The sequence below is a fragment of the Zingiber officinale genome, chromosome 3A (assembly GCF_018446385.1).
Source record: "Zingiber officinale cultivar Zhangliang chromosome 3A, Zo_v1.1, whole genome shotgun sequence".
Classification (NCBI taxonomy): Eukaryota; Viridiplantae; Streptophyta; class Magnoliopsida; order Zingiberales; family Zingiberaceae; genus Zingiber; species Zingiber officinale.
In genome coordinates this window covers 126628432-126641022 of record NC_055990.1, presented here as the reverse complement: position 1 = coordinate 126641022, position 12591 = coordinate 126628432, and the positions used below count along the sequence as shown (strand labels likewise).

At 36.9% G+C, this 12591-nt stretch overlaps 1 protein-coding gene across 1 annotated transcript; it reads right to left on the bottom strand.

Annotated features, from left to right (window-relative positions):
• Nucleotides 1-407: 407 nt before the first annotated feature.
• On the bottom strand, nt 408-1772 carry LOC122050639 (UDP-glucose flavonoid 3-O-glucosyltransferase 7-like). Its single transcript, XM_042611531.1, has one exon. The coding sequence runs from the start codon at nt 1770-1772 to the stop codon at nt 408-410; it is 1365 nt and encodes a 454-aa protein (XP_042467465.1).
• Between the last annotated feature and the right edge of the window lie 10819 nt (nt 1773-12591).

The window sequence follows — 12591 nt, the reverse complement described above, 5'->3', positions numbered from 1 at the left end:
GGTCAAGAGGTTGTGGATAGCAGCTAGCCATGGCCGTGACGGGAAGGATTCGTTCTCTTCGTGGAGTTCCTCAAGCTCTTGGAGGCAAAAATGAATACTGATATGAGGCCCGGCTTAGAAATAGGGATAATTTTAGAATAAATTTTTATATTTCAAATCAGAGGGTAAGGAATTTGGCTTCTTTTCCTCCTCTCTCAAAGTTAAAAGTTTAACTCTTTCTTCCCCTTTTCCTCCTTAGCTCACTCATTCCCTAATGAGATTAAAAATTTCTCTTCCTCTGTTTTTACCTTTTCCTCCCCTTCATTCATCGCCTTCTAAACATATTTAAATTTGATATTTTTATACTGATAAATTATTTAGAACACCACAGAGTGAAACAAGTCATCACAAAAATAGGACCCAAATGACTATTGTACGGGTTCATGCCTGGCCAGTCGACGACCGGCTTTCAGGCTAATCAAGTCGTCGAGCAGATTATCCATGTCCAAATAAGACGTTCCTCCTTCCGCAACCGCCTTCGCCGCCATTTCTCTCAGCGTCGCCACCCTCTCCCTCCTCGCCTGCACCTCCTCCCCGCTCCCCATCACCTCTCCCACCGTTCTCGTTATCGCTTCTGCCTTCACCAAAATCCTCTCATCACCCTTGAGACTACACACGGTCGCCCCCACCGGCACCCCGATCCTCAACTCCTCCACGAGAAGCTTCTCGTTCAAGAACTGTTCCGAGTGCAGAGGCCACGTCACCATCGGCACGCCGGCAGCCACCGCTTCTAGGCACGAGTTCCACCCGCAATGCGTCACGAACCCCCCGACCGCCTCATTGTTCAGGATCAAACGCTGCGGAACCCAATCTTTCAGAATCATTCCTTTTCCCGAACTCATCACCCGCTCGTTGAAACCCTCGGGCAGCCGCTCTGCCGAGTCTCCGGCGTCGCGCACCACCCAGACGAAGTCAACACGGGACGCCTGTAGGCCGAGAGCGATTTCCCGGAGTTGGGTGGTGGGGAGTAGGCCGAGACTTCCGAAACAGAGGTAGAGCACCGAGTATCTCTGTTTCTTTGAATCTAGCCATCGCATGAGCTCGTCGGAGCAGTTGGAAGCCACTACCTCCGGTTGCGAGAGAGAGAAGGGACCGAGGCACCAAATCTTCATGCCACTGTATTTCTTGGCATGTAGAATGTATTCTCGCTCGAGATCGTCGAAGGTGTTAATGACCATCCCAAAACACTGTGCGCTATCGGCGAACCGCAGGATTTCGGTCGGGTGGGTGACGAATTCAGGGAGCTGCGACGTCGTAAGGTGGATCTCCTTCGGGAGCCCGGGGATCAGGAAGGGCCGTCGGTCGTCGTGATCGGGAAGGATCAATTTAGATTGCAAGCCGATCGTCGCCAACAGGACAGTGGCGAAGCAGCCGCAGCCGGTGAATTGGAGCCTCGGGATGCCCTGCTCTTCCGCTACGGAAGAAGCCCACGAGTAGTGTAGATCGGCAACGATGCAGTCTGGACAGTGATCGCGTAGGAGCTGCACGAACGGAGCCTCGAGGCGGAGAATCGCTGCGCCCATTTCAGGCGTGAACTTATTGTTCTGAGGGTGGGTGACCAAAGGAAGTGCGTCAGCGTCGGAGTCCCCGAGCGGAAGCAGTTGAATAGGGTGGTGGCGGAGGGTGGGTTGGATGAGAGGGATGGCGGCGGCAGGGGCAACGACAGTGGCTCGGACGCCGCGGCGGCTGGAGAAGAGGTGGGCTAACTGGAGCATGGGGATAAGGTGCCCCATGGCAGTCATCGGAAGAAAGAAAACGTGGAGATCCATGGAAGTGGCTAATGAATCGTGGACCGACAAATTTCTTCTATTATGATTGTGGGTCAATTTAAGCAGGGCGTGATTGGTATAAACTTCACACAACTTTATAGAAGCATGAGAACCTTCAGCATGTATTAAGGTATCCGTAGGAGTCCGTTAGGGGTGATAATGGGACAGATTTAGATTAGATTTAGTCAATTTCAGAATCCACTTTGCTAAAAACTGGATTCGAATTCAGACCTGTCCCCACTAAGTTTTTTAACCCGTCCTGTTCCGACGAATAAATAATGGATTAGATCCACCAATCCACTAACTTTATATATATATATATATATATATATATATATTTTAACCTGTCCTGTTTATATATACATATATATTATTTTTTTTTTTAACCCGTCCTGTTCCGACGGATAAATAATGGATTAGATCCATCAATCCACTAACTTTTTATATATATAATCCGTCCTGTTCCAACGGATAAATAATGAATTAGATCCACCAATAGACCTGTCCATATATATATAAATATATATATATATAAAAGTTTATTAAAAAATAAAAAATTAAAAAAGCAGCTGCCTCACTGCAAAGTTAATGAATAGGAGCTCCCTTCCCTCCGTGGACGGGTTCCAACGGATAAATAATGGATTAGATCCACCAATAGGCCTGTCCATATATATATAATGGATATATATATATATATATATATATATATATATATATATATATATATATAAAGTTAATTAAAAAAAAAAACAGCTGTCCCACTGCGAAGTTAATGAATAGGAGCTCCCTTCCCTCCGTTACGCAGAAGCTTCCTTTATATGACATATTATGCACAAAGCTCCACTGCGGATGCTTTAATGTTATTTATATTATTTTTAAATTAATTGTTTTTAAAAAATTAGACACTATTCTTCCTCCATATTGAATTCTAGAAAAACTATTCTGCACTTTTAATTTTAGACACTTATTTTAATTTTATTTATAATATATGTTTTCTCAATTAATTATTTTCTTTAATGATATTTCTTAATTTTTTAAATCCAACCGACGCTTTCTCTTCCGCACTTGCGTATAAAAAATGTACATCCTCTTCCTCCCTCATAATTGCCGGTGATCTCACACCTTTCCTCTCCCCTCTTGCCACGTTTTTCCTCTCACATCCTTTCCTTGCTTTATCGGTGATCTCATATCCTTTCCCTCGCTCGTCCATAATTCGATTCTCAAAGAACGTCTTTCTCCTCAAGAGCAACAAAAAATACGGGTTCCTTGTCCATTTGATATTAAATAACGGTCCTACATAAAATAAAATAATGTTCCTTATTCATTCAACGCAAACGGTTAATTCTTTTCTTCCTTGGTAAGAAATTCTAGCAATTTAAGGGGAAAAAATTGAAACTGATTCCCTTCTCATGCTCGTTAACATCACCCTTCTTATTTTAATATCCGAAATAATTTATAAGCTATTTGATTTTTAGTTTTCAATATTTGAGAATAATCTCTTACATATTTTTTTTAAAATTTTGACTAATTATTTGTTTAGATGCTCATTCTAATTAATTTAAATAAAAGTTAACGATTTAGGGTTTATTTTTTATGTAATCATCTCGGCTTTTTACTAAATGCGGTAAGTAACTTTGCGAAATTATCAAAGTATGTAGGCTAGTTGAAAAATGATGAAATCATGTATGTTGTACCGATTTTACTTTTGTTATTATTTTCAGTCGAATCGATGTTTTTTATCAGTCAAATCATTTTTTCATCAGCCGATTTCAATCAAAATCAATTGATCAATCGATTTCAGGACCTAGAGATCTTAAATTATATGAAATCAGTTCCTATGTTTTCATCTAGTTCTCTTGATTATATTCATATTCTCAAACATAAATTTAATCTGATATATTGAGAGCAATGATTTTTTGAACATGAAAATGAGTTTAAAAAATTAATTCATATTCAAAGAATCATTGCTCTCAATATATTGGGTCAAATTAATATTTGAGAGCATGAATATAATCATGAGAATTAGAAAAACACATAGAAACTGATTTCATGTCAATCAGAGATCGTTTGTCCATCAAACGATTTTCCAAAAATAGATTTTTCAAAAATCGATTTCGAAATCTATCATAAACAGTAATATTTTTTAAAAAAAAATGATTCGTTTTCAAACAAAGACTACACTCAATATAGTGTTTCAAATTGATATTTAAAGGCATTTATATAATTAGAAGAACTGGACGAATATATAGAGACATAATTTCATATTATTCCAAGGTCTCTAACTCCATTAGTCGATTTCGGACAATTTTGGCCGAAAATAGCTAATGGAATTAGAGACCTCAAAATGACATGAATTCAATTCCCATGTGTTCATCTAATTCTTTTGATTGTAAAATGCTCTCAAACATCAATTTGAGCCGATATATTGATAGCAATAATTTCTTGAATATGAAAATATGTTCAAAAAACTAATTCATGTTCAAAAAATCATTATTCTCAATATATCAGGTCAAATTGATATTTGAGGACATGGATATAATCAAAAGAACTAGACAAACATATAAAAATTGATTTCATGTCATTCTAAGGTCTCTAGCTCCATTAGCTCGCCAATCAGTCAGTTTTAGCTGAAATCGACTGATTGATGAATTTTCCTAAAATCGATTCGATTGGAAAAAAAATCAATCGAATCAATTTATGATGAATTTTTCAAACAGTTTGGAAATCGATTCGATTGAATATTTTCTAATTGAATTGATTTTTGGAAAATCCATCCATTAGTCGATTTCAAACAAAACCGATTTATGGATAGGCTCATGGACCTAGAGAGCTCGGAATGACATGAAATCAATTCCTATGCTTTCGTCTAGTTCTCCTAATTATAAAAATACTTTCAAATATCAATTTGATCTAATATATTTAGAGCAATAATTTTTTGTACACAAATATATTTGAAAAACTAATTCGTGTTTAAAAAATCACTGTTCCCAATATATTAGGTCAAATTGATGTTTTAGGACATGAATATAATCATAATAACTAGAAGAACTCATCAGATATGGTTTCACTTCATTTTAAACTATCTATGTCCATCAATTGATTTTAGGTTCATTCAGTTAAGATCGATTGATGTACCTAGAGAACTTAAAAAATTAATTCATGTTCAAAAAATCATTACTTTCAATATATTGAGTCAAATTAATATTTGAGGGCATATATATAATTAAGAGAACTAGATGAACAGAATGAATCTGGGCTCGCAATGATTTTTTGAACATGAATTAGTTGTTCGAGTTATCTAGGTCCATCAACTGATTTTGACCGAATGAACTTAAAATCAATTGATGGACATAGAGAGCTCGAAATGAAATGAAACTATGTATTTCTTCTAGTTCTTATAATTATATTTATTTTCTCAAACATTAATTTGACCTAATATATTGAGAGCAGTGATTTTTTAAACATGAATTAGTTTTTCAAATATATTTATTTACAAAAAATAATTGCTCTAAATATATCAGGTCAAATTGATATTTGAAGGTATTTTTATAATCAGGAGAACTAAACAAATACATAGGAATTGATTTCATATCATTCCGAGATCTCTAAGTCCATGAGCTCGTCCATCAGTTGTTTTTGTCTAAAATCGGCTAATGGATGAATTTTTTGAAAATTGATTTGACTGGAAAATATTTAGTCGAATCAATTTCCAAACTATTTGAAAAATCCATTGGAAATTGATTTGACTAATATTTTTTCCAGTCGAATTGATTTTTGAAAAATCCATCAATAAGCTAATTTCGACCAAAACTAGCTGATGGATAGGTTGATGGATCTAGAGATCTCAGAATGACATGGAATCAATTTTTATGTGTTCGTTATAGTTTTGTTGATTATATCCATACCCTCAAATATCAATTTGATCTGATATATTGAGAACAATGATTTTTTGAACACGAATTAGTTTTTTGAGTAAATTTGTATGTTCAAAAAATTATTTCTATCAATATATCGAGTCAAATTGATGTTTAAGGGCATTTTTACAATCAGGAGAACTATATGAATATATAGGAATTGATTTCATGTCATTTTGAGATCTCTTATTCTATCATCCATTTTTGGCCAAAATTATTTGAAACCGACTGATGGATTTAGAGGTCTCGGAATAATATGAAACTAGGTTTCTATGTGTTCATCTAGTTCTCTTGATTATATAAATACTCTCAAATGTCAATTTGACATAATATATTAAGCTCAGTATTCTTTTGAATATGAATCATTTTTTAAAAATATATTATTGTTCAAGATGGATTTCGAAATCGATTTTTGAAAAATCTATTTTAGTAAAAATTGCTTGATAGCAAATGATCTCTGATTGACATAAAATTAGTTTTTATGTATTATCTAGTTCTCATGATTATATTCATGTTTTCAAATATCAATTTGACCTAATATATTATAATCAATGATATTTTGAACATGAATTCATTTTTTGAACCTATTTTCATGTTCAAAAAATTATTTCTTTTAATATATCTAGTTAAATTGATATTTGAAGGTATAATCAGGAGAACTAGATGAATACATAGGAACTAGTTTCATATAATTCTGAAATTTCTAGATCCCAAAATTGGCTAATCAATTGATTTCGATCAAAATCAGTTGATGAAAAAAATGATTCGACTGATAAAAAACATTGATTCGATTGAAAATAATAACAAGGATAAAATTGGTACTGCATACATGATTTCATCATTTTTCAACTAACCTATGTACTTTCATAATTTCACAAAATTACTACCGGGTTCAGTGAAAAGCCATAATAATATCAAACTTTAAAGTATCATCAAATTGTAAATAAAAGACATAAATCAAGTTTTATTATTTCTTTAAGTTTAAATATTTTTATTCTGTTAAAAAATTAGAGTCCTATATTTTCTTTTTATTACCTAAATATAAATATGCCGGTTAGAAAATAGGATTCTTGGTATGCAAAATGTATGAAAAAACTTAAAAGAATTTAGTCAGCTTTTACTAATACTAAAATTCAAAAATTAAAAAAAAATCAATTGAAAATTTAAATAAAAATAATTTAAAAATTAGGGAGATTTTTGCTAGAAGATAATACTTTACTAGAAAAAAATCTATTAAGAATTTTATAATTATCATAAATCAAATTAGTTGTCACGTCCTAGAGGAGTTCCTGTCAGACAAACGAAAAGTATCTCTCCTGTAATAGTGATAAATCAAACATGTATACAATGCCACAAGGCTACTCACAAGTTATAATCAACAACTTACACGGTTGGAATATACACAATCACGCAGTTATATACACAACTCACTTGGCTAGAACAAAATGATCATAACCATACAGTTGTATAATAAACAACCCACATGACTGTACTAAAAAATATAACGAAAAACGAAAGGAAAGTCCATAAACCAAAAACGACAGACTGCTAGCTGGCTAGACTTTACACAACTACAATAAAGTAAATATAAGACCAACATAGCAAAACTCCAAAATAAAATCGAAGCCATACTGTGTCAAATTCATAAAACATAATGCAAGTAAAACAGAAAACAAAACTAGAAACTATCTTCGGATATGACGTGGGACCGACAAACAGAATACTTCAAGCAACTCCACAATTATATACCTACTACCTGAGGAAAAAGACAATACACAAATATGGTGGTGAGTGTGGGTCACTCAGCGGATAATATATAAGATAGTGAATGATCTATATAAAATATAGAGTTCAAAGTATATAGTCTCAGTAGGAAAATAAGAACATGATCATATTGACATAATCAATGCATCTACCCAATCTGAAACCGACACAACTGGTATAGTAATCAATAAAGTCACTAGTAGTCAGCAATAGATCTAAATACCTAAGTAATATAATCAATAGCATATACATGTATGATATATGAACATGTATGAAACATGACAATCATATACAACAATGATATCTCAAGCAAATGCAATAATCACAAGCAAATGTAGATATATCTCCATGAGATACACTGCGCATTATATGCAAAAATGCACGTGTATGCACCATGGTCACCCCTGCCACCTCACAAGACACCATAACCCTTGTATGACCGAGAGGCTTGGGTCCATGACAACCACTATCCTCCAGTCATTATAGAACAGCCGAGGCAGACAATTTGCTATGTAGTTATCTAACTACATAGCATCAGAGTCCTTGACTACTTATTGTAGGACCGTTGGGCCGGCTAGAAGGGGGTTGTTGGTTAGTCCTGTAAAATCAAAAGCAAACAACAACCTTTCTCGAACTCTTTAAGCTAACACTTGTATATATAAAGTAAGCCGATAAATTAAAAGCATAAAGAAAAAGCGAGGCACAAGGATTTACTTGGTTACAACTGACGTGGTTGTTAATCCAAGGAAGATTAAGCTCACTAAAAACTCCTTCAGGCGGAGAAGCCTCGTACAGCGTTGAAGGGCAGAAAATAGAAGCTCAACTCTAGACTAAAGCTTACAAGCGTTGGAATTACAATTCAGAGTTCATTCAAAAGCTTCTGGACCAAGGCTATATTTATAGCCTTGGTCGGGGCGCCTGGAAGGGGTTCCGGGCGCCCTGGGGGGATAAAACTTTATCCCTCAACGTTCAGATCGCGTAAATCACGATCCTGGTCAAAATCAAGGTCCGGGCGCTCGGAGCCATTCCGGGCGCCCCGGGCTGATCCTGGCGCCCCATAGCCCAAAGTCAACAGATGTTGACTTTTTCGTCCGGGACCTCTTCTCTGGTTCAGACCCGCCTCGGTCCGGTTCTTCTCCTTCGGATCTGCTCGCTTGGGTGATCTCTGCCATCCGGAATAGGGCTCACCCGAACCCAACTTCTGGTCTTCTCGAGCAGCCTTCCACTCTGGCTTCTCGTCCCTCGGAATCGCCGGATGTTTCCTTCTCGTCCACTAGCGTACTCATCCGTAGTTTTTGTCCCTCGGTCGCACCCCGTGCTGACCTTCTCGCTAGCTGCGTCTCTTGCTCCCCGAGCAATCTTCCACTCCGGCTTTCGTCCCACGGAACCACCGCACGCTTCCTTCTCGTCCACCGAGGTACTCTTCCGCAGCACCTCGTCCCTCGGACGCACCGCGTGTCGTCCTTCTCACTAGCTGCGTCTTCCGCTCGAGTACATGTGCTCCAAGCTCCTGCACACTTAGACATAAGGTTAAAACAACACAGAACCTAACTTAACTTGTTGATCATACCAAAACAACCTTGGGGTTCCAACAATCTCCACCTTTTTGATGTGATCAACCCAAGTTAAGCTAGGGACAAAATAGATATGAAAATTAAACAATTTTCAATTTTCAATTTTTCAATAATGTGCAACAAGATAGAAAAAATAAATTTCAAAAATTCTAATTTTTAATTTTTCTACCTCCCTCTAGACTTATATTTTTTCTTCTCCCCCTTTGATCACATAAAAAATTGGGGTTGAAAGAAAAGTCTAAAGGTTGACACTTAGAAACTTATAAAAATCTATCTCAATGATTTTCAGAAAAAATATTTCCAAGTAAAGGAAAAATTTCTAAGTCAAAAATAACTTGTGAAAAAATTTCTTAGTTTTTGCTATCAAGAAAAAATCTTTCTGAGCCCAAAACTTTATGCAAGAAAAACTTTAAGACAATTGATAACATTTAAAAAACTTCCTATGCATTTATTTATTTTATTCTAATGCTTTTATCAGAAAATTTTAAATTTCTATTCTAATTTATCATAATTTCTTAACTTTGAAGAAAGAAAATTTGAACATGTAGAAATTTGTATAAATTGTAACATGTCATTTTCTATTGTATTTTGAATTCCTAATTTGCAAAGATATTTTGATATTATAAATTCTAATTTAATAGAATTTTTCAACAATATAATTTGTAAAAATTCTTTCGACATTGTCTTTACTTTGTAAAATTCTTTCAGAAGAATATTTTGTAATTCACAGAAGTATTTTTTCATAAATTCTAATTTGTAAAAATCTGTCAACAAAATATTTTGTAACTCACAAAATTCTTTCTGCAAAATTTCTAACTTGCAAAATTCTTTTGTCAAAATATTTTTTAACTTGCAAAATTCTTTTATCAAAATATTTTGTAATTCATAAGAATCTTTCAAGATAATTAGTAAATCGAAACACTCTTTCGATAATTCAATTTTTAAATCACAAAAATCTTCAGGCAACATTTCAATTGATTGTGCCAATTATTCAGAAGGCCATACCTGACTTACCTTTTGGCAGTTGATTCTCCCCCTATCGAATTGCTTTCTTCCGAAGTCTCTCCCTCTTCAACGATACTCGTCTGGGATGAGCTTTCTGTGGCTTCGGGATGGAATTCGGCTGTTGGGGTTGTTGCGGTACTTATTGTTGGTGCAATCGACCTAGGTTTTGATGTGTGTGTCAAAGATTTTAAGTTAGACTTTCATATGTATTTGATATGTGTTTGAGTCTTGCAGGACTTGGAGAAATACATGTGGAACTTGGTGTGGCCAGGTGTGGGAAGCTCATCCAAGGGCTCGGATCGTTGAGTCGGTGAAGGGTGGTGTGGAAGACATCCGAGGGACCGCAGGACGAGGAGCAATGGAGTGGAGCCGAGGGAAGTGGAGTTCAAGGTAACGTGAAGGATGGCACGGAGAGGAGCCGCGGGCTCGAGTGCATCTGAGGGACGAAGGTCGAGGAAGAGGACTTCAAAGGCGACTCTGGAAAGGATGAGTGTGTGAGAATGTACTGGGACCAGTCGACTGGTCATGGGACCAGTCCACTGATCTAGCTTCACAGAATACAAAGAAGCATTCTGTTCTTGTCAGCTACGGGGACCAGTCGACTGGTACATAGCCGTTGGCAGAATTTGACTTTCTGCAGAGAGGCGTTGGCTGGGTCCAACGACACACCAGTTGACTGGTGCTTGGACCAGTCGACTGGTGTCGGGGTTTGAGTTGATTGTTGATCAACTCTCTCCTCTTATTTAAGGGATGCTTTGGGGGCTTGAAGAAGGTTACTGGTGCTAATTGTAAACCTTCTTAGTCTTGCCCAAAGCTTCCAAGTTCAACTCTCTTCCTCCCAATCTAAACTCCATCTTGTAAAGAGGAAGAGATCATTTTGTGAGAGGTTTGCTCTACCGAGAAGGGAAAGCTTTAGCTGGAGATTGCCGGGGACTGATCCACCGAAGGATCAAGGGCTCGTCCACCTCAAGGACACGTCGTGGAGTAGGAGCATCATCTCCGAACCACGTTACATCGAGCGTGTTAGCGTTTGTATTCTTATTTGTTTCTAATTGCTTTAGTTTTTGTATTTCCGCTACGCACTAACCTTTTGTAAAGAAGAAATCGATTTGGGGGTGACCTAGCTATCCATCCCCCCTTCAAGCCGGCCACCGATCCTCCAACAATTGGTATCAGAGCGAGGTTGTTCTTCAATGGACTAATCGCTAAGAAGAACAACATCATCAAATGGCCGGCTCAAACATTCATCCACCTAAATTCGAAGGGGACTTCTCTTGGTGGAAGAAGAGAATGGAGGTATTCTTCGAAATCGATTTTGATATTATGCTAATCATGGAAAATAGTTTTGAAGTGCCTAGGGATCAAGACAATAAGATACTTGAGAAAACAAGGTGGAGCAAGAAGCAAAGGGAAGAACATTTAGCGAATTCGAAAGTCATCCATCATCTACTAAATGTTCTTCCCCAACAAGAAGTAACAAGGGTGTGAACCTACTCAAGCGCCAAGGAGTTATGGGAAAAGTTAGTGGAGCTTCATGAAGGCACATCGGAGGCTAAATTGGCAAGAAGAGATCTTCTCCAAACTCAACTCAACAATGTAAAGCTTGAGAAGGGAGATAAGGTAACTACACTTCATGCTAAAATTAAAGAAATTTTAAGTGGACTAACAAGTGTAGGTGAGAAACTTTCCAACCGAGACATCATAATGAAAGCCATCAATGCTTTCCCAAGAACCTCAACATGGAGCTCCATTGTAGATTCATTCTACATTTCAAAGGATCTAGAGAAGAGCTCTCTAGATGAATTCTTCTCAACAATGGAGCTTCACGAAACAAGGGTTGAAGGATTAGAAGGAGAAGCAAATAGATCAAGAGGAGTAGCTCTTGTGACAAACAAGGGAAAGGGTAAGAAGAAGAAGTCTTCATCCCCACCATCATCTGACTCCGAAGAATCAAGCGCCTCAATGGATAGTGATCAAGAGGCGTATATGGTAAGAAAAATGAGAAGGGCATTTAAAAGGTTTTCTACTAACAAATCTCATGCTAGGAAAAGCTCAAGAAGCAAAAGTAGAACAAGAAGGGTAATTTGCTACGCCAAGGAGAGGGACACATAAGAGATGAATGTCCTCTCTTGAAGAAGAAGGAAGGGAAGAAGAAGGAGGAGAAGAAGACAAAAGAAAAAGGGAAGAAGGTCCAAAACCTAAAAGCAACATGGGATGATCCTTCATCGTCATCGGAGGAAGAAGAACATCATGTGGTAAATTTTGCTCTAATGGGAATTGATGATGAAGTCTCCACCTCATCCGAACAAGAAGAAGGAAGGAGCTCAAGTGAAGATGAAGAGGGGAGCTCAAGTGAAGGGGGAGGTCAAACTTCAGATTCGGACTTCTCGGTAAGTGAGGTACATAATCTTCCTCCTCATATTTTAATTAAAATTATTTCAAGCACAAATGATGACTTGTTCAAGGCAAAAAGGAAAAACAAGTCTTTGAAACATGATATTAGCATGCTTGAAGAAAAATTAGAAT